The 23,938-nt window shown below is 37.5% G+C and overlaps 1 protein-coding gene and 1 long non-coding RNA gene across 2 annotated transcripts in view; both read right to left on the reverse strand.

The window, feature by feature from the left end:
- Positions 1–23,938, reverse strand: part of LOC126260265 (uncharacterized) — a 426,131-nt gene that overhangs the window by 178,725 nt on the left and 223,468 nt on the right. The window contains exons 3-4 of the mRNA XM_049957594.1: positions 20,581–20,724; positions 13,002–13,106 (exon numbers count right to left, since the gene is read on the reverse strand). Of these exons, the coding sequence (XP_049813551.1) occupies positions 13,002–13,106; positions 20,581–20,724 (249 nt within the window). The remainder of the gene's footprint in view (positions 1–13,001; positions 13,107–20,580; positions 20,725–23,938) is intronic.
- LOC126260266 (uncharacterized) lies at positions 9,145–10,087 on the reverse strand. Its single transcript, XR_007546637.1, has 3 exons — positions 9,657–10,087; positions 9,507–9,553; positions 9,145–9,400 (listed from the first exon to the last, which is right to left on the reverse strand). It is a non-coding gene; the product is annotated as an uncharacterized LOC126260266 (long non-coding RNA).

Below are 23,938 nucleotides of genomic sequence, written 5' to 3' on the forward strand. Positions count from 1 at the left end.
TAATTTTCAGAACAATTAAGACAATTTGGTATTATACAACCCAAAATCCAACAACAACTCATCAAAAGATACCATCTATAAAAAACAGCATTATTGTTAATATTAAAAAGCTCTATTCAAATATATATTGAAAACATGGGAGGAGAGTAATGCTTAGTTTTGTCTTCACGCAATTAAAGAAAGTATAAAATTCACTGTTTGTTCTGAATATTTGATGTAAACTTGTGTGCCAACATTTTTCTGGCTGAATTGTCTGTCTGAAACTGATACGAGTATTTGAAACAATTTTGTACATATGTCAAAAAACTGAATGTCATGTTTTTTAACTGTAATATCTAAATACTGTACTATTGACAATAGAACAATTGTTCAAAAGCCTGTATATGAGTGGGAATTGATTCACTACAGAGGGCGGTTGATAACAGGTTTGTGACGGACCACTTGTGAACAATAAAAATGTAATGAAAAGTACTGGGAAGAATTCTAGGACAACAAGCAGAAAACAAGAGAAGTACCTAAATACACTACCCATAAAAACCGTTCACATTGTGTTCAGTTTAAAATTACAGCAAGTTTATATCATTTTTTACTGTTAAGAATGGAAATACATTTATTATAGAGGAATTAAAGATTATGTTGCATTACAACATGATACAGGAGCTGGGATCCACTGAAATTAATCAGAGTGGTTGCATTAATAGTTTTTAAATTTCAGGTACTATCACATCAGATGTACAAAAGCCAAAAAAATTTCTCCAAAGCCAAATTCACACACAGCACTGTGTGTGTGTCTTGTTACAAGACACAAAATTGAGTAATGGATGAGGAATAAACTCAAGTTTGCTACCTGCTGTTATCAAAAACTGAAACAGAAATATGGAACAGAAAAAGTGCGACAACTAGCACAACGAATGTGGAATGCCAGAACAGATGAGTACTGTACAAAGTTTGTATCCTACTTTTGTAGGTGCTATGCAGAAACATTGCATGTGGTGAAACTTTTGTGTGATATTTTGGACTATTAGTTAACTCAAAAATGTTGAAATTGGACTGTACATCAGAACAGAGGACAATAAGAAGGGACAATTTTGGGCAAACATAAATAGAAACTAAAAGTTAATCAGTATCGGGGTGCCGATCATGTGAAGAATTTATAGAATGGCTTAAAGCGCATAAAGGTAACAATATATGAGGACAGACTAGCAAAACAGACTGAAAGTGTGACTCACTGGATCATAAATTAGTGATAATGAATAATGAAACAGTTGAGTTAAATAATGAACCACAGAATCAAAATTTGCAGCCGGAAAACAATTTGAGAACTGCCAATATAAGCAGTATTCAACTTGCTGAAATTAAATTAGAAACACATGAATTGTTGGCTATCGACAAATCTGAAGTAGAACAAGAAAGTGATCAGGCAAATCTTGACTTTCAGAATGAACTAAGTGATGCAGTTACTGCCAAAAATGTTATTGTACCTAATAATGACATTGTAATTAACTTGTGTGATGATAGTTTCAAGTGACATAGATGACAATGATTACAAGATTAAATGATTTCTGGTATCAAAAGACAAAATTTAACTGAAGATCAGGAAGACATCATATTTGAAATTTTGGAAGTGGACAAGTTTACATCTTTAAGTGATGTTCAGCTTGTGCAAATTAAGCCTGACACTTATAAGCTAACTGTCAAATCTGAGACGAAACAGTCATGTTGTAACAACAACAACGCTGTACTATTGTACGACTAAGTAATTTTTTTTCTATCTGATTTTTCGATAAACTAGTGTAATTGATGTTCTGATTTCATTTCTTTTTTGTTTCATGCCATTGTGTTAAGAAAATTGTAAACAATTTTCAACGTGAATATTAATGTTTATGTCAAATGTCAGGTAATATTGTAATAGAACTGAAATGTAACAAATGTTGAGACTGTTGAAAGATGTTTAAAATTGTAACTATGCGTCTGGTCCATGCGTAGGCAATGTGTTAGGATATGTAGAATGCAAAACCTCGGGTGAATATCCTGTCTGTAAGGGAGCGGTAAAAGGTGGATGGCAGGAGAGCACGGGAAAATGCGCACGGTACTGTACGGCACAACGGGCTCAGCAGTAGTAGTTGGAGTTTGGCATTGGTCTGAGCAACACCTTCTGGAGCGAGGAGGCTCTCCTGGAAGACGTAGTTTCACTGAGCCTCGGGTATGCTGCTCCAACGCCCACACAGCATGGCAATATTCCATAGGCACTAAATGGAAAAGTATTGCGACGCTAAGAAGAATTAAAGTGCTGATACGTCAAGAGCCATAGCTGTGGTTGTATGTGTGCTCTGTGCCTCGCCATCCCACCGCTCGCCAACCGCCGCATCGATACAAGCAGGTTGAAACTTTTAGTACTGTATGCGTATGGACCATAGAGTGAACTGTTTTGTTAATGAACCAGTAAATGAATAACGAAGGTCTAACGAAGTTGAAAGATAACTTTAGTATTGATATAGTAATGAAGTTTAATTATTTCGAGACGGGTATAAAGGTATTTAAATGAGAAGTAAATAAGACAAAAAGGGTAGTAACTCATATACTGGAAATCTTGAACGCATGATAATTTCAGTAATCAATTTTTTTAATATAGTGATCATAACAGTTTCAGGTCGTCCCCCCCCCCCCCCCCCACCTCTTTTATTCATTTGAATTCTGATGTGTTCCACATTGGTTTAACCAGCAAAAGTTAAAGTCAATATATTAAGTCAAAATTTATCAGTGTTTTATCTTTATCAAAATTGAAATTTTAATCAGATCAATAGACAGTACGAAGCTTTGTAGTATACATTATAGCGTAGAGTTATGTATTCATGGTTTTTCCATATCAGTACAGAACGTGAAACTATCAGTTCAATAGATTTTCTGGTTCTAAAATTTTACTATATTATGCAGTGTTACTACGTGTTGTTTTGCATGAATATACATCAACTCGTACAGGGAAGAAACTCAGTTAATGCCTAATTAGGCTGGCGACCATATTATAATCAAATTGGTAGCATCTTCAGTGTTGCTTTTGGTACACACTGACGTGTAATTGCATTTTGAACTTACTTAACGGATCATTGCTATTACAGAGTGGGTTTAAGTCTGATTTGCCACCATTCAGGTACACGCGGTCAATATCTATACGAAAATCCCGTCTCTTAAGGTGAACCCCGCTCACTTACCATAGTACAGGCTTTAATGAGTATTGTGTGCCCCACGCTCACGTTACAATGTGAACAAGCATATTCAGTTTCAGAAAACTGATCACAGTACTGTGACTTACGTGGAGAATAGCCAAGCATCAGATATCGTTAATGAAAATCTAATTATTCCATGCCGTGACTGTGTAGAAAAGGATATTTCAAGTGAAACAGATGACAGAGTGTTGTGACTGAGTTGCTGAGCTGTCTGAATTAGTCAGTTTTCCAGCAGACTGTAGAAAAAGCTTTTTGAAACCTGTTGCGTGTACATGCGCGCGCGCGAGTGTGTGAGTGTGTGTGTGTGTGTGTGTGTGTGTGTGTGTGTGTGTGTGTGTGTGTGTGTGTGTGTTGGGGGGGAGGGGGGTTACACTTGGAACAAAATATATGTGAAACTCAAAAACATGCTACTGTGTGGAAATCTTTTTTAGAATTTCATGAACATTTACAACTTGAGTGGTAGAAGCAATATATAAATAAATTTCGCAATCAGTTCAAAAAGGTGGAAGACAAGTTTGTAGTAACATAGTGAACGATGTAGACTTGTGCAAGACACTTTAATCTGGAGAGAAACAACATGTACAACTCTGAGACACCTACTTCTTGAGCTGCCCAAAAGCTACATGGTATTGTATTGAATGGTTTTGATCCATTATGTGTTTCAAGTGAAAAAGTAACAGTACTTTGTAAATGCAGAACTGTGGTTGTCTAAAAGGTCAAGTAGTTCAAACATGAAAGTAGATGTGAAGGAAAAATCTATAGCAAAGTAGAGAGACAGAAGCAGGTTCATTACTGCAGAAAAGATTCTCAAATTGTACTAAATGAGAAGTCATGGAGACCACCTGATAGAATAAATATAATACAAGATCATTAGTGACATACAGAAGTTTGTCTCCGAGAGGAAACAGTATTAGCTTTTTTTTTTTTTTTTTTTTTTTTTTTTTTTTTTTTTTTTTTTTACCCTGTTTTCTGTATGGACTAACTTTGGACACTGATAATGTTAATGTTTGGAATTTATGTAGGACTCAAATAATTTGATCACTATTTGATGCTTGTTTATTTTGTGTTAGGAGATACACTAAAATGTGAATACTGAAGACTAAATTGGAGTTTACTCATTTTCCACTTTCAGTAATTAAGTGATAGGATTAAGCCATATTCGGAACAGTTAATATTTTTACTTTCCTTTATGTCTTTTTCCATAAAATGGTTTTGCTTTTTGCCATTTTCATGACACGTGCTGAGAAATGTGATTAGCTGTACATATTAATTTGTGGATTTCAGTATACAGTAACTAATGCTAGGAAATAAAATGCAGCAATGCAGTCCGTTCACTCAGCTGCTATGTTGGGAGATTACTATTATTGCATATAATAGCTGGTATAGGAAGTTCTGCTGAAATTTTACAGGAATTAAGTACGGATTTTTGATATGGAGAAAGACGTTATGTTAAGAATGCCTTGTGTTATGCTGCTAGTGAGGATAATTTTGTACATGTACTTATCAAATAGACATTTGTAAATCTGCTATATGGTTAACCTTACTTTGTAGTGATCAACATCAAAGATTAGGTTGCATTATGGTGTGTAGATGAAGTAATAATTAAACCTGTTCATATTAATCAGTAGTCCGTGAAATGTGCTCTAGTATGCTAAGCTAATGATTAATGATAGGGAAGGTGATGGATTGTGATGATTCAATGACTGTGCTGTATATCGTACCATGGGCAGATTTGAAACTGAAATATTTGTCTATAATTTATTATGTTTGAGGAATGAAATACTAACCTGTAGCATCTAAAGTTGATTCCACATGATGTTTTTTAATCACTATACTTCTAGTTAAAGCATACTGGTAAGAACACCTGCATTAAGATTATGTTCTTTATGACTGTGTAATTTTATTAGTGTTAAGTACTATCTAGTTTTAGATGATTTGGAAGCATTGGCTACTCACTTTGCAGTTCATTTGATTACATGTTATGTAACTTTACATATTAGTAAGATATTTAGAGACATTTTGGCTTTTCTTTGTAGGCAACTAGTAATGGAAGGATTACAGAGTGTTAGTGTAATTTGCTGAGATTATATTTTGGGAATTTTCAAATTACTACTCTATTCATTGGTATGAAGTCAAGTGTTATTTAATTTGCATTATACTGGCACTGTTGTATAAGATGTTTGTGTAAGTTGGTGCTGTATGAGCACACAGTCATTAGTAAGAAATAAGTTAGGTTGTATTTCACTTTTCCTGACAAATTCATTAAGACTTGGGAGAGCAGAGTACACTAAGTGTGATTAATAACAAATGTTGCAGATTATTAGTACTCTTATGGATACATGACTGTAAGAAGATTGTAAGGTGCAATGATGATGCATTTAACTTTTCCTGATCAGTTACAGACACAATTATTTCACAAAAATAATGAACTCCAAAGTAGCTATGTTTATGTGGGCAGTAAATCTGTTGCCGTCATTACTGTTCATTCTATGCAAATTTGAAATCACTGGCTAAATAGTTCACTGATTAAGGAATCAGTTGCATTCTGTTCAGTTTGTGACATATTTTGTGAAAGTTGCGCAGTAGAAAAGGTTCAGTGTGTTAATGTAAGCAGGACTTCTGAAATGTTACGAAGATGATGATGATGATATTATTCATGCAAAACTTCTAGGATACTAGGGTCTGTGATAACTAATTATGCTTTGGTTACTGTATGGTGAATAATTTCTGTGTAATTAATTTAATTAACACTTATACTAATTATGCACCATTTTACTGAGATTTCTTGTCTGCCCTGCCTACTGATGTGCTATAGGTGAAGTGTAGCAACTGACTTGAAGAATGAGGTTCCATTAAGTTGACTGATAATTAAGCTGCCATTAACAGAATAATTTATGTATATATGCAGGCTGAAGCAACAAATGAAAATTTTTACCAAAGCCAGGATTTGAGCCCAGGTCTCCCGCTCACTGGGCAGACGTACTAACCATTACACCAACCTAGCTTTGCACAACTGCATGTGCTACCCTAGCACACCTCCTTCCTCAATTCAAATGCCCATTCACCCCTCATTCCACTTAGCATTCACCCTAAACTCAAACAGCATTGCAAAGACTCTCCAGCTGTATAGGAATGGCACAGCAGCATTGAACAAAATGCAATACTGTTTGAGTTTAGGGGGAATACTAAGTGGGCAGAGGTGGGAATTGGAGTTTGGAATGAGGAGTTAGGCATGCTAGGGTGGTCGGTGCAGTTGTGCACAGCCATCATGCCAGGATGACGTAGTGGTTACCGCATCTGCCTAATAAGCAGGAGACAGGAGACTAGGGTTTGAATTCTGGCCTTCATACAAATTTTCGTTGTCGCTTCAGCCTGCTATACATACATCGTAGATTTCTGAGACTTGAAATGGTCTCTGGATCCATATACTTTCAACCAACCAGAATAATTAGTGTAATTAACAAAATTAACTAACAAGTAATTCTAATTAACCATAATTATTAATTATAGCTTACAGAAAAGAAAGGAATTATTTACACTTTTAAGAAAAAACAGAACTTAATGACATTTATCACAAATACCTACATTTTCAAGATTTCTTGCTGTAAGATTGCTTTCTTGTTCTGTTGGAAGAGGAATACTACTGACCGGGTAATGGGAAGGGAGATCAGTGATTAACATTAATACTGCTAATCAGTAATTAAAGAAATTTAACATGTAGCTGCCTTTTATTAAAATGTTTCTTGCTAACTTTAACAGAAGGTGTCTTAATGAGAATAGTCATAGGTTCAGATTTACTTTAGTAACTGTAACAACATATGCCATTTTAACTGTTAGTGGATGCTAAAATAAATGTTTGAAGTTATTCATTTAATTGTGCTTTCTTAATTCACATTTCATCATTGGAAGGGAGGAGTCTCTTGTGCTGTAATTTAATTTTATGTGGATTTACGAGTTCATTCTGTCGCACATTTTAGTTGCACTTCAATAGTTATTACAATGTATCCTGGAACATTGTGATTATCATGAAACATTTTGCAAAATTTTGTAAAACTTTGGACAGGCAGGGGGGTTGATTTTTATGGTCTCTACTGTCATGGTATTGTAAAGAAAATTAATAACTAATGGAAGAATATAGAAGTAATCAAGTTCTACATCGGAAACAGAGAGCTAAATGGAAATATTTGTCATCTGTACCAGCTATTTTTGCTCTTTCCATTCAAGTTTTGTGACTTTTGTAGACCATAGAGAAGAATAGTTACGTAAGAAGTAAGACGTTGTTATTCAATGAAAATCTTGTAAGAAAGCAATTATTGAGGTAATATCTACTCTTTTCTTTCTTGATATGAATGAAGTAATGTTGGCTAATGTGGTTCAGAATGTTGCCTACGTTGCAATGGTCACAGGTTTTTTCAACCCAGCGAAGAGTGTCACAGAGATACTGAAGGAACTGAAATGGCAGACTCTTGAAGACAGATGTAAACTATCCCAAGTAAGTCTATTAAAAAGATTCAAGAACTGGCTTTAAATGACTGCTCTAGGGACATAACACAACCTCCCATGTATCACCCACACTGGGATTGTGAGGACAAGATTAGAATAATTCCCGCACACACATTCAAACAATCATTCTTCCCACACTCCATACATGAATGGAACAGGAAGAAACCCTAATAACTGGGACAATGGGACATATTTTCTGCCATGCCCCTCACGGTGGTTTGCAGAGTGTAGATGTAGATGTAGATGTAGATGATGATCAAGTGAATACTGTTTTGCTACTTTCTTGACATTGTAACTATGTGAGTGGTAAATATGCTGAGATTTGTAGGTCTTATGCATTTATTGGGAGATGATATGAATATAGTTATTTGTCAGGGATTGTATAGGGCATTTTATGACAGAGTTTGGGTTCGTCAAGGATAAAGATTGGTGTATAGATTATTGTGATGATGTTTATGATGATGATATGAGTCTGATGATAATTTAGTAGATTGGATGATTAAGCTATGGTTAGGGACTTCATATTATGGAATTTGGGTCATGTGCATGCAGTAACACAGAGTGGATTAATGGTAAAAGTATCAGTAATTTTGTGCAAGCAATTAGTGAAATAATCTGTGACAAGAGAAAATGTAAATGTTGTGAGCAGCTAATTATGCAATGTCTGAATTTAACTGTATATTGAATACAGATGACTGACTGAACTATTGATCGAAATGAAAATGTTGTAACTGCAATATAAAAACCATAACACCAAAAGTGAAGTAGAAACTCACACTGATGGAGAGGAATTGGAATGTACAACGACGTAATATGAGAAATGGAGGGTTACTATTACTGATTATGCCAAACATTAATTAAAAGTAAAATTTGACATATACATGAATTAGGAGAAAGAAATTAGAACATTCTCCCAGGTTAATTAAGGAAGTATACTTCATAATTAGCTATTAATTTATTACCATATTCTATGTACCACAACATTTAGTTATTATTTCAAATTTTGCAATGGTAGTGAATTTTTGGCAATGCTTGAAGTTTATTTTTAGTTTCTGCATGTCAATCTGTTCTGATGCATGCATGCCATGACAAAGTCTCACCCATACTTCCTATGTGCGATACTTTGGGGGGAGGAGGGGTGGGGGGGGGGGGTGCAAAGTGACACAGAACAGGATGACTCTTAATGAAAACTGCAATGCCTCCTGACCAGCTGAACCATTCGTCTCCACTTTGCAATATACCAAATCTTAATGAAGACATATTATAATGTTATAAAGTCACTAAATTGATGAGATTATGGTACTTTGAGCACAGTTCTGATGAATTATAATGAAACTGTTAATAAACATAGTTTTTATTCAAAGATGTAGTCAATGAATGTGAACAAACAGCAAAACACTCATTTATAAAATTCTTGCAGTAAAACCTATTTGTCATTACTGTTCACTTAATCTCAGCACCAACACCCAAATTCAGTCAGTGTTGTTTAAGATCTTGTAAGAGTCAGTTTTGTATCTTGTGATGCAATAATAGTGTTTTAAAACAGACTTATATGTTTCAGTTACATCATTTTATAAAAGAAGATTAACTATGAAATAAATTTCCTGCCCTTTTGGGAAGTCCAGAATCTAATTTTCAGGTGGAGCAGACCGCAGCGAAGAGATTCACCTCATCTACAAACATCAACAATGAAAGCTGAGTATTTTGAGTTGAGTTTCCAAATTTAAGAGGTTACATTACAAAATGAATAGCCTCACTTCAGAGTCTACTATCACTTACTCTTTGTGGAACAGCATTTAAAATTGTTGTACATTCAGTGAGGACACCTGGAACAGTGTGATAATAGAATCCTGTTATTGTAAATTTAACTATAGGGAAACTGGAAATCTGATGAAGTTAGATTCAGCAAAAGCAGAATTTTATCAATACCTATATTTGCCCCTATGGGCATATTTGATTTTTGATCTGGGGAATTATCAGAGGAATGACCGGAAATCTTCCTCTCAATATGTACTGATGATGTCTGGAACAGGTAACAGCAATCTGATAAATATGGCTTCCAAGCAATTTTATTCGGTGATGATCAGACACAATAACACACACATTAAAGGTTGTCATCGATTATTGCCATCTTCTGACATGGTGGTTTATACACATACATCCATTATGCCACATTGTGACTCACCAGATTACGGGTATAATGAGCTAATCCAGCATTCTATGTACACTTAATGTGATCCTACTGTGAATAAAATTATTTGCTATTTCAGTCCAACCTGCAGCCACAGATACACCTAATTCTCCAACCACCACCACAAATTAGTGGCAAAGGAGCACCCTCATTATTAACAACTGGGACACATCCCTACCAGGTTTTCAACTATCCTTCCTCATGTCCTACAATTAGGATCATCCTTTCCTTCTCTCCTGAACTGGTATTCAGTTGCCCACCCAATCTACAAATTATCTAGGCCATACTTATGCCACACCTACTCCCAAAACCCCTTGTTACATGGGTCATACCCATGTGGAACACACCCATGCAAGACCAGACATATGCACCCAAACAGTGTATCCTGTCTAGTACATCCACCCGCATTCATTCTTTCACACTTCATCCATAAATCCTATCATAAGGGAGAGCCTCCAAGTACATACATACAACAACACAAAATGCACAACATTTTTCAAAAACTCAACTCTTGTTGTAGATCTTTGGTATTCATGGAGGTCACCGAAACATTCTTCTCACTTGTATTCGAATTTAACTCAATCTGTTTCCACAAGTCGTGCTGTTGTAGCATTCTGTCAAGATGGCTGCTGCACTTTATATTCGTCTGAAGCAACACTCTGTTATAGAGTTCCTGTGACCCGAGAAGAAGACAGTGACAATCATTTATAAGAGCTCAAAAAAGGTGTATAGGGATGACACTGTTGACCACAGTACAGTTAGTTGTTGGGCAAGCAGATTGTCTGGTGACAGTGGGAATGCAAATAGTCAGGACCTTCCGCTCAGTAGCAGACTGAGCATTGCACAGATTCCTAACAATGTGCAGCATCTAAGCATATTCACAACCTGATTTCTGCTCAAAAACACACAACAGTGAACAAACTGTCAATATGAAAGGTCATGTTCGATAACATTGGTTAAAACACGCATTCTCTTATTACATAGAGGCAGAGGGTGTTTTTTATTTATTTATTCATTCATCCAAAAAATCTTTCGAGACTGTGGGACACAGAACAAACACAAAGCAAAACAGTAACACAACACAGTAAAAATACGGTATTATTGTAGTAGACACATAAATTTTAGCTTCATCCACAAAAGAGCTTGCATTACTTGCAGCAGCTGCACTGTCTTGTTGCAAGTCTCTTGTATCTCAAATGTTATAAAAATTCTACTAGTTAATAGAAGCAATGATCTTATAAGAATGCCCTTAAGATTTTACAAAAGAGTGTGAATGATATGATTTTTCCCTTATGTGCAAGACTATTGTAAATTTGTATACCACTGTTTATTGTGGAAGTTTTGCAGGCTGATGTCATTACTGACTGGACATTAAGCTTTTCCTTTTGTCTTATATCATGCTCATGGATTTTAAAATGTGCATATCTTTTAATTTCTTCCAACACAACAACAGATTCCTAGTATGTACATACAGAGAAGTGGGAGGACTGATGACTTTTGGATGAGGGGTTTGGGTTTGGAAGACTGTTTGTCGAGCATGTTGCATTGCTCTTACAGAACTTTTCTGTGTTTGGAAAATGAGTGAACTGGGTAGTGTATGACCCCACAATATACTTCTGTATAGTATGATGCTACATAATTGTGCAAAGTAGGCAATTCAGACAGAGTTAAAACTTGCTTTAACAGAGCGTAACTGTAAATTGTAACATATTTTATTTTGTGTTCCATTTATTTTGTTTATATGTGTATGCCATATGAAGTTATTTTGAAGCCATATGCCTACAATATTTTTTCCCAGAGAATACAAAATTTTGTTGGAGTTTACTGTCACACTAGCGTTACATTCATCATCTTTTAAACAGAAATTTAGGATTTTTTTTTTTTTGTGTTTATCAGTAGTTTACTCCAAGTACACCTTTCTTTCAGTTTCTGCCAACTAAGATTTGACAATATCTGTTATACTCTTCCATCAGTACAACAAGACTATGGCTTTTTGCACCATCCTTCTTTGTATACACTCAATGTTTCTGCAATGATACAAGTCCCAAAGTCTTGAGCAGTCTGCAATCATGGGCTACAGATATGTTTTGCATGAAGTCTTTTGTAGGCAAACTAAACCTGATACCCTATCTATAGCCTGCCATTTGTTTCACCAGTTACTGAGGTTATATGGTCATTCCACTACATGTGTCTGTGCATCGTTACTCCTAAGTATTTGAATGACATGACTCATTGCAATTAATTAATCCTGTAGTCAAAGGATATCACACTTATTTTTCAGAAAGTGAAAAATTTAACATATCCCAGCATTAAGAACTACTTGTCCGTCTTTGCAGCAGACTGATATTTTGTCCAGATCTAAACAATACTACCACAATACTCACAGGATTGCATTTGCCCAAATATAACTGCATCATTAGTGAAAAGCTCGAGATTGCAACCAATACTATCCATCAAAGCATTGTGTATAACTTTAACATCAATGGTCCTACTACAGTCCTTCAGGACAAACCAAACCACCTTTAGTTTCTGCAGATTACCCTCAATTCAGGATAATGTGCTGTGTCCTGTTTATCATGAAATTTTCAATCTCATTGCAATCCTAGTTTGATGCCCTACAGGAATGTCTCTGTCTTAGAAGACATCAAGACAATCATCCCAACTGTCATTTTGCTCAGTAAGGTGGAGATGAGTGGGATAGCAAATCAGGGAAGGAGAGGAGAAAAGTAAACACAAAAGTCAGGTTACAGTCAACCCCATTACAGCCATATATATGAACCCACAGTAAAATGATGGTAACAAGATGCAGAGCAAAGCAAGGTTTGATATGAGATTTGAATACACTGGAATACAGGGAACATTACAAATGGGAGAATACAGGATATGAGAGGCAAGGCTCAAATAGTTATACTCTTTACATATATGAAACATAAACGTCATAAAAACCATTCACAGTGGGAAAAACGATTAATAACGTACACTTTCAAATATAGGTGTCAATGAGCACAGGAATTACAAAGGGAAATCCATATACATGAAATATGAACCATTTTTATTTGAGGTGTCAATGATAGAACTCTTACCGATCCTGCCTTTAAAGTGCATTCAGAATTGGCATCATCTTTTCCCTTGCGGCAGTTGCTAGCACCAATTTCTAGCCGGAGGTGATAAAGAGTACCTCCAACAACCTAAAACAAATGTGCCTTTTTATAAATCAAAACCACAATCAAGTCCAAATCTGAAGGCAGGTTCATCAGTGAAGTACAACACTTAAAAGAGAAAGTACATTTATTTCTGACACCAACATACTGCCAGAACAGAACTGACCTCCTGGACAGGTAGTGCAGCTATTTATACAAACATCAAATATTGCTGAATGCTGATCTTTACACAAACAGCAAATATTCCTGAATGTACAGAATACAAACTTAAGATATTTCAAGAACCTTTCAAAAATTCAAAAATGACAAATACTAAATCTGTGTGTGTGTGTGTGTGTGTGTGTGTGAGAGAGAGAGAGAGAGAGAGAGAGAGAGAGAGAGAGAGAGAGATCTCCTCCCAAACCCCTGGATCGATTTCAATCAAATGTGGCACAGAAACAGCTGGCCTCAGGCCTCATGAGTATCAGTACTGTAGGGTTAATGATCTCCTAGCTCCAATAGGAGTGGAGATACAGGCAAAAACCATGTGTTTTTTTTTTTTCCCCCAGCCCTTGGCATGTAGCATCCCTGCACAACAGGCATGTGTGGGAACAGTATGTGCCTGTCAAATCAACCTGCTTTGCAGGGCAGCTTACTCTTCAGGAGCAAGAAACAGTGTTACAGGCCCCGGTACATAGGTTGTTCTGTGTGAAAGGTATGTAGTACTGGAGTAACATCAGCTTCCATTACCAACCTGCTTTGCATGGCAGCCTGCACATTAGGGGCAAATAAATGTTTTTCAAGCCTCTGATGTGTAGCCTATTCCACATGTTGAGGGAGCAAATCGGCCTGCTTCATTGAACTGTATGGAAGGGGTTACACATGGCAATGAACATGGCTGGGGACAGTTTGAGATGGATAGCAGAGGGGGTGGACAGAGTGAGAAGATGAGTGGGAATGTGGGAGGTGGAAGGTCTAGAGGGGTAGTGGACAAGTAGAAAAGGAAGAGGAGGAGACAGAGATGGAAAGGAATTGAGGAGGAGGATATAGTCAAAGGAAGGGGAGAGGAAGACATGGTCAAAGATGGGACAGAGGAAATGGACAGAGAGAGGGGGAAGAGAAGGGACAGAGAGAGTGAGGAGGACGAGGTAGGCACATAGAGTTGGGAGAATGGGGTGCACACAGAAATGGGAAGAGGGAAGTGTGTTCAATATACATGTCTCAACACACATGCAGGTAAAGCCAGGGGGAAAAGGCTAGTAATAAATAATTGCTGGTGATCAAGTTTCAACTGGCGACCCATGTCACGCCAGCACGTGACGCTAACCACTATGCGATGCTGCATGCCCCACAGTTCACTGTGTTACTCGCTGACCTAGAGAACCAGCGACTCATTGTTTCGTAAGTTCTCATTCGAGCTGACACTGGTCTCTTAGGCTTGTCAATGATCCTCTTTATGGTGGTGCTGGTGGATCTTCACATTCTGGTCAAGTTGTTACATCCTCTTCATTATGAAGTGCGTCGAAGGTACCGCCCCACCAAAGCTTCACAATTGTGAAGTGTTAACTTCATTTCCTTGAACTTTCCATTGTCAGTCTGTGCCTCTGGACTGTAGGTAGGCTTCATAGGGAGGACAAGGATGAAGGGTCATAATCCTTGACTTCTTATATGACATCTGAGAAGTAATGAAGGATATGAAAAGGTCCCAAGTAGTGCTTTAGTAACTTTTTTCGTAGTCCCACTGCCCACACAAGCACAAAAATCCAGACCAAGTCTCCTGGGCTCTATGTGACTGGTTCGGGCTTTGCTGAATACTGAGTGCAGGTTTTGACTGGGGTAGACTGACACAGTTTGTTAAGAGGGATTTAGCAAGTTGACCATTGTGAGAGGCAGGCTTTTTAGTTGGACAAAATATTATAATCCCTGGGGTGAAGGTAAAGCACTGTAAGGTGGTTCAAAATTAAACTTGTTAGAGGCACTTAATACTTGTAAGTATATTACTAAAATACTACAAGCTCAACCTATCTGCATTGATGGAGGTGTCTCTATGAAGTGATGAAGTCTAAAATACAGACAGTAACAGATTCATTCTGTTCTGTCTCCTACAAGTGAACCTGTCCATACAAACAAGACCCACACAACCAACACACAGGGTCCCACAGCTCACTAACAGCTCTCTATGGTCCCATCAGATCACTGCCTCCCTGCAGCACCCTCTGACTAACTATTCCTGCAGCTTCCTGATGGCAAACCCACCCACAGCGCCTCTGCTCACTTTTAACTGCTGTCTATAACTGTCCAACTTCTCTTATTGGAGAGTTTAACACAAAGTTTAATTCACCTTTCTCCTTCAATCCTGCTGGCTATTGCCATCATGTAATGTAAAACAGCTCTCACCACCTTATGGCTCTACATTTTTAATTTCTTCACCAGTTCTTCAGAGGCTGGGTGGAGGAGAAAAGGTGCCTCTCTTCATATGGTCAGATGCTGGCTCTCATGACTTAGCATTGTCCCCACCAAAGGCCCTCTCTCTGCCTCCCTCTCATCCCACAGTGCTCTCCGTCTAACAAGAATTGTTGCTCTTATCCTTATATTATCATTATAAGCTGAATGCACTTTGACTTCATGCCTATGAATGGACCACTGACCAGTAATGCCCTGTGGACTCTCTGTGTGCGCTTATATCTTATATTAATTGCACCTTACCAGAGGACTAGCGTCTGGCTCGTCGCTTTGCTTCCCAGTGGCTCCTTTGGCCCGCCTAATAGTTTGACTTTATTGTTACTTTGTCAATAACATTAACATGAGGCTTGATTTTTTCATGTGGACACAACAGCTTGTTATGTAGCACTCTTGGTCTTTCTCCTGGATGTCCAGTGTCTTGCCGGCCGAAGTGGCCGAGCGGTTCTAGGCGCCACAGTCTGGAACCGCGCGACCGCTACGGTCGCAGGTTCGAATCCTGCCTCAGGCATGGATGTGTGTGATGTCCTTAGGTTAGTTAGGTTTAAGAAGTTCTAAGTTCTGGGGGACTGATGACCTCAGCAGTTAAGTCAAACTCTCAGCAATTTCATCAGGTCCTGAGTAGCATCTCCCAAAAATACTGATGGACGACTGATGTGCAGCTGACTTACAGTGCTGTATATCTTCTCGTATGGTCTGGTGTATGAGTGTCTCCAAAATATATGGATCTTAGGAACCATGTACAGATTGTATTCCAGTTTCTGTCCATGCAGGTGACAGTTTTTACACTGCCTAATTGCAACCATGGTGATGTTGATTTTCTGAAGTACTCAGCATCTCCACCAAACAATGCCACATTATAACCACGATCAAGTTCAAATCCAAAGGCAGGGTCATCAAAGAAGTACAGAACTTAGAAGTGAAAGCACATTTATTACTGCCAGTTGAAAACGAACTGATGTCCTGGATGGAGAGTGCAGCTATTTATACAACCATCAACTATCCTAGAACACACAAACAAGAATCTTCTAGAAAAGATAAATACTAAATAACAAAACTGTTGTGGTATGGTTTGAACTGGTGACCCATAACGCATCAACCCCATTCTTTTCTCTCCCATTGCCATTGTCTCTTTCTTTCTCACTTACAGTCTGTTGTCGTTCTCTTCAACAACAATTGTCTCCTCTCTGCACATGCCCTTGGGGATGGAATTCGGGGGGGGGGGGGGGGGGGGGGGGGAGGGGGGGGGCAACTTTAACACGTGGGTATGGGGGATGGAGAAACATGGGAAAATTTTTACGTTAAAGTTTGCTGGGCTAGGTGTGTAAGTATGGTAACTTTGAACCTCTTGATCTCTGTAACAGATAACGATATCGAAAAAATTTTCAAAGTTCCCAAGATCACCATCATAATAATGTATGTTGAAATTTCTATGATTTACCAAGAATAGAAATTATGAAAGTGGCCATCCCCACAATTGGTACTTTTGATACTCAAAGATCATGGTTTTTTTGGGTCTTTTCACCAACCGTCCGTGAACAAATTGTGATTTTATAAATCACCTACGGCCTATCCTAGACCACAACTGATGCAAAAGAATATAAATGTGAAAAAGTCATGCAAATATTTGTTTCATATACAATCAGAAATGCCTGATGCTTGTCTTTTACCATTGCAACCCAGTCAGCCTGAGTGCAGAACTATAGATAATTATAATACAAAAGAACCAACTAATTTGCTCAATCTGGCTGTGCTTGAGGGAGTGTGTAACGTTTAAATTTTCGCCCTGTATTACATATAACTACAGTATGCCCATTCTTCTGATAGGTATACATATGGTCGCTAGGCCAAAGGCTTTCACAATTGACCTCTTATCTCTGTGGTCACTTGAACCTGACATATGACTCCCTGAAAAACTGCATTTTTGTGTGTACCTATTTGACAAATAATGTACTGTGCACTGCCATGCATGGACCGATAAGGCTCCACTGTGTAGGTGTGTCATCATTTCAGGATCACTGAGAAAACTAAATGTCACTGTTGGAGAGAAATTTATGTTCCAGAGCACTGGCTACAGATGGTTGCTAAAGTTTCCTAAGCATTTCCTATCATACCGACACAAAAACATACTTTGAAACAGATGAAACCCTGAGACTGTACATTTAGAATATACTAAATGGCATACACTATATCTAATGTATGCTATTCAAGAGACGAGAGTCAATAAAATCATTTTATAAGTGGTCAGTTAACATAACATTGGATTTTGAAGAAATAGATCTGAGGCCACTGCCATGTGGCAGGCATACACAAGTTGTGCTTCCAAAACCAAAGATAAAACAATTTAAATACAAGAAACTCGTGGGCCTAATGTGGTAGGAACTACTAACACACACACACACACACACACACACACACACACACACACACACACACACACACACACACAAAGCAACAACACAGATATGTACAGCACATAGCCACATTTAAAATTAATTTGCAACATGAATGCAAAGACAACATTACAATTTTTCATGCAAATGATCCATGGAACATGATAATAACCAACCATTATTGATAACACTATTTATTAATGACAAACAGTGGCATTATTGATCTTTCACCAATACATTCATCTTTACAACTGTTCATGTTTAAAATTATTGCATTTAGTTTATCCTTTTTTTGTGACAGAAGCCATCACCACATGCACAGCACAAGATAGCTCTAATTTTAAACATGAACAGACATCTGAGGATGCATCTGTCAGCTTGAAACCAAAGTGATACTACATGTTTTTAATAAATAGAATTATTAATTTAATATTAATTTTAATTTTCAAAATAATTAACTTTTATTTTACACAACCCTAGTCCCACTATGGCACTTTTCAACAAAATATCATACTAACATACATGCTTTTGTTTAAGTGAATTTAAAATACACACATTAAAAAATGTTTTGCAACACCCCAGTTCCCAGAACTCCTTAAGACAGACATTGACTGTGGATATTGTATCACATACACAGTCCCTTTGACTGTTCAGAGATGTCCCTCAACCTGCCCGAAGATGTAAACAACCATGCACGAGCAGTGCTTATTAGACGGAGGGGGTCCAACAGCCGATCAGTTCCAGTCATTCCACCAGGAAGGAGGTACATGGCTCGAGTTGTCTGTAGTTCAACTATGCCTAGACAGTTACTTTGTGCCAGGAAAGGCTCTCAACAAGGGAAGTGTCCAGGCGTCTCTGAGTGAACCAAAGCAATATTGTTCAGACATGGAGGAGAGACAGGAACTGTCGGATACATGCCTCACTCAGGCTGCTCAAGGGCTACTGTTGCAGTGGATGACCATTACATTTGGATTATGCCTCGGAGGAACCCTGACAGCAACACCACCATGTTGAATAATGCTTTTCATGCAGCCTCAGGGTGTTGTGTTATGACTCAAACTGTGTGCAATAGGCTGCATGATGTGCAACTTCATTCCCGCCGTCCATAGCAAGGTCCGTCTTTGCAACCACGATACCATACAGCATGGTACACATGGGCCCAACAACATGCCGAATGGACCGCTCAGGATTGGTATCATGTTCTCTTCACCATATGCCTTCAACCAGACAATCGTCAGAGACTTGTTTGGATGCAACCCAGTCAGGCTGAACACCTTAGACACACTGTCCAGCGAATGCTGCAAGGTGGAGGTTCCCTGCTGTTTGGGGGTGGCATTATGTGAGGCCAATGTATGCCACTGTTGGTCATGGAAGGCACTATAACAACTTTATGATACATGAATGTCACCCTACAACCGATAGTGCAACAATATCGGCAGCATATTGACGAGGCATTAGTCTTTACGGACCTCAATTCATGCCCCCATCATGTACATCATGTGAATGACTTCCTTCAGGATAATGACATCGCTTGGCTAGAGTGGCCAGCATGTTCTCCAGACATGTACTCTATCAAACATGCCTAGGATAGACTGAAAGGGGCTGTTTATGGATGACGTGACTCACCAACCACTCTGAGGGATCTACGCCGAATCGTCATTGAGGAGTGGGACAATCTGGACCAACAGTGCCTTGATTAACTTGTGGATAGTAATGAATAGAAGCATGCATCAGTGAAAGAGGACGTGCTACTGGGTATGAGAGGTACCGGTGTGTACAGCAATCTGGATCACCATCTCTGAAGGTCTCGTTGTATGGTGGTACAACATGCCATGTGTGGTATTCATGAGCAATAAAAAGGACGGAAATGACGTTTATGTTGATCCCTATTCCAATTTTCTGTATAGGTTCCGGAAATTTTGGTACCGAGGTGATGCAAAACCATTTTTTGATGTGCATATTAAAATACGAATGACAACAATGGAAAGTGGAAAGCTTCAGAAGCCTATCAAAACCGAAGGAAAACACATGCTTTGGAGAAGAGTACTAATAACCCTGGTGTTATATAAAAACCAGTTCTGTTGTAATATTTTGAGCAAGATAAAAAATGGGGCTTTTTAACAATATAAATTCATCTATGCACCTATAATCGAAAACGTACACAGTCTCTCAGAAATTTAAGGGAGTGGAAAGATACTTGCAGGATGCCCAGTTCTAAAAAAAGAGATAGCCTAGTGATTCCACTAAAGAACTCCTCCAAATTAACCTCATCACTTCAGTGAATATCACTGACATACATGTGCAATAAGTATAATTTCCAGCAGCTCATTAATACAGTAGCAGCAACATTTTCATAATCAGACTCAAGGGTGTCAAGTAAAGGAACTTCAACAGAATTTCTGCAGTAACAGTTTTTATGCAGTTAGCTCTAAAGAGTTAGAAAGCTCTTATTTTTGTTGGTCATAATGACAATAACCTGATGGGTCAGTGGCACTATTCAGTAACACACTCGAGTATTTCATGTTATGAGTTTATGTAGATATGTTCTTGTAATTAATAATATGTTCTTGATAATTAATAGAAAGAAAAAGGACATAAAAATTGCAGCACATTAACTGCAGCACTTCCAAATGTTAGTATCACATTCTGGAGTTTACTGTTTTCTTTACCTGAGTTTTTGCACTGACAATCCGAACTAACGCTTGCTTGAAAGCCGAATTCTGTCTCCTATCAATTTCACTCAATGCAAAGGCTGCTACATCCTTGATGTGTGGATCATTGACATCAGCATCTGAGAGACCTCCATCAAGTGTCTGCAAAATAAAATAAGATTTCAATAAAGGTGTCAAACCTGGGACAGGATATATATGATGCCATGCTGAAAAGTAATGCCTCTGAATTTTTTGTGGAAACTCTGAAAGTTTTAAAAAATAAAAAACTTTATTAATATTCTTATTCTTCATGTCTACATTGTTCTTTCTTAACATAGTAGCACTGGTGACAAACATATACCTCCCATTGAGAGACCAGGTTGTTGATACAGTCACTATAGAATGTTTTACTTTTGTTATGGAGCCACAACTTCACCTCTGCTTCCATCACTTCATCACCACCAAAGTGAAGTCCTCAGAGGTGTTCTTTAAGTTTTGAAAACAGATGAAAATAGGATGGGACCAAGTCGAGCTGTATTATCGATGACAGTGAACTGAAGGCATCTGATTGTTGCAGATGTCACAGCACTTGTATGTAGCCTAGCATGGTCATGCTGAAGGAGGGGTGCTCCATGTGTGGATGAACTCTTCAAATTCACGCTTTCAATTTTCTCGATTACAGCACACTTTTTTTCACGCACTAATACAGTTACATTACCGCCAACAACATGACAATTCAGGGCCCTGTAGCAGCAGAGGGTTGTAGCTTGTGTCAGTGAAGGGGGAATCTCAGCCGAGTAATATCCATGACTCGTAATGCCTCAACTGATATTGAGAATGCCCATGTATTACAAACATGACATGGTCATGTATCACAAAGAACTTTAATGTACATGGCTGTGCAAAATATCTCATTTCAAGTTATTTAAGTGTTTAACAAAACACAGCGGGCAGAGTAAAATCTTCAACCAGGTCCCTTGAGATTTTTCTCATAATTATATTAGCTAGCTGGGAACACACAACTTCAGTTCCTCTACTTACCTCATAGTTTCTTTTTTTGTCAATACTTTGCCCTCTGTGTCACTCTCATTCATGATATTTTTCCTACCCTCAAGACCTAAATTATAGACTTAGTTCTAAATGAGTTGCTGTCTGTTTGTTCTGATTATATGATTTGTTTTTCAGTTTCTTTGCCCACAGTTTTGTGATCCATGGTAGTCGACTTCTTTTTCCAGAAATTCAGAAATATTTATTTTCTTAGCCTGACCTAACAGGTTTGGTGGAAAAGTTCAAAAAAGGTTTGTCTTCAACTCAGATAGTTTACGCATATTTCTGTTGGTTTATTCATATATCTGCAGATTGCTTCATTGTTTCTCATTTTCCAACTATTCTGCTTGTTAAAAAACAATTTGTCTTTATAGCACCTTTAGTCCACCCATCTTGCAGTTCTGATTTATGCCTTCAAATGCATATAAACCTCCTGACCTTACAACTGTAGTATAGTGTTTTAGTTTTGTTATTTCTAGAGTTGAAATACTTGTTGCAAATGTTTTTAGATGATCTGTAAGCTCTTTGCTTTTTATTAACTACCAGTAAACTCCCAATTCCTTAAAAAACTGAATCCCTTCCATAAAGCAGATTCACACTTCTGATCACTTTACTACTTACAGTATTAATTGTATGACTTTAAGTGTGTAAGTGAAAGAAAGTTTGAAAAAGTTTTGATATTATGTGTACAGTTTATTGAAAGTCTAAGTGCTCCAATGATCAAACACTAGCTGAGTATAGTCTGGGTAATCTGAACTGTGTTTTAAGCAAAAGCTAGTTTGTCATGCATCGCGACATTTATGACTCCATATGACATTAAGTATGTGACGTACTATTACATAATTTTGCAGGTACAGTTAGTGGTATATGTGGATAATGTCTGCAAAATATTATGTGAATAGAGTTAGTAGTAAAAAAAATAATAAATTAAACTGTCATGACTGATGTGACAGTTTTACAGCATGAACAGTGATTTTTATTTTATTAACTTTTGAGATCAGTAGATCCTTTATCCTAGTGCTTTGCCAGGATGTAGAACATGTAAGATTATATTTAAAAACATTTATAATAGTCATGAGATTTACAATCTAAATTAAATGTTAATATATACATGAAAAGTGAGATGAAAGTGTCAATATGACAACAGTAATAATAGTCACACACATAAATTATAAGGCTTATATTCTAATTCACACATAAAGCATTTTTTAAATAAGTGATACAACAGAGCTACACAGTAAGTTTTCTTGGCAATGCTTAAAAGTAATTGCAGTTCACAACGTATTACACATTGTCCAAAAATTCCTGGAAACAGTAGAAAGAGCTACCCAAAAGACACAAGTCAGCTGTTCTTTGGATTTAGTCAAATCCCTAGTGACCGATTTGGCATGAAAAAATGGTTCAAATGGCTCTGAGCACTATGGGACTTAACATCTGTGGTCATCATCCCCTAGAACTTAGAACTACTTAAAACTAACTAACCTAAGGGCATCATACACATCCATGCCCGGGGCAGGATTAGAACCTGCGATCGTAGCGGTCACGTGGTTCCAAACTGAAGCGCCTAGAATTGCACGGCCACACCGGCCAGCGATTTGGCATGAATCTGAAGTTTATTGTACATTTTATGGTTAAATAACATGCTCCTTTCTGTGCCATGCTGAGATTTTTTACATCTCTGTGAAGATCATATTTACTTCATAATCATGATATGCTCTGTTTGCTTCATAAATTATATGATTCTTGTTGAAAATGTAGTAAGCAAAAACATTTTTGCTTTCATCATTTTATGGTGGTGTCAGTGAGAAAAAGTATTGTAAAGATTCGAAATGACGTGTTGTGCTTCTTAAGTGCTCTCATTCTCAAGTACTTGAAGAATATAATCTGGGTATTTGTGTGCACTGACTTATGTTGCCCCAGTTGTAACAATTGTCTCAGTGTGTTGAACCTTTAACATAACACCATACCTCTTAATAAGTACATAATGAAAGCATTCTAAGTTTTTAAGTTCTATATCAATAATCACACAAAATACGAAAACCAAGGTTTGGTTGCCCTGGAAGCTGTTAGACAGGCAACCTGCTACTTGATTCATGAATCGTGTACTGGGATAGCCATCCAGCAACATAGATTAAATCATTTGCTGGGCTTTGGATCCACTCTTGCATTGTTTCTCCAAGATATTAGAATCTGCTAACCCTTTCAATTTTAACAGTTAGTTTTCTGTATATTTTTTGTTTATGTTTGCCATGAATTTTAGTTTTTTCAGTTAAAATGCTGGGACCAGTTCTGTGTGCTGTTTCCCCAATAAAAATTATTTGTGCGATTG

Source organism: Schistocerca nitens, chromosome 5 (genome assembly GCF_023898315.1).
Source record: "Schistocerca nitens isolate TAMUIC-IGC-003100 chromosome 5, iqSchNite1.1, whole genome shotgun sequence".
NCBI lineage: Eukaryota > Metazoa > Arthropoda > Insecta > Orthoptera > Acrididae > Schistocerca > Schistocerca nitens.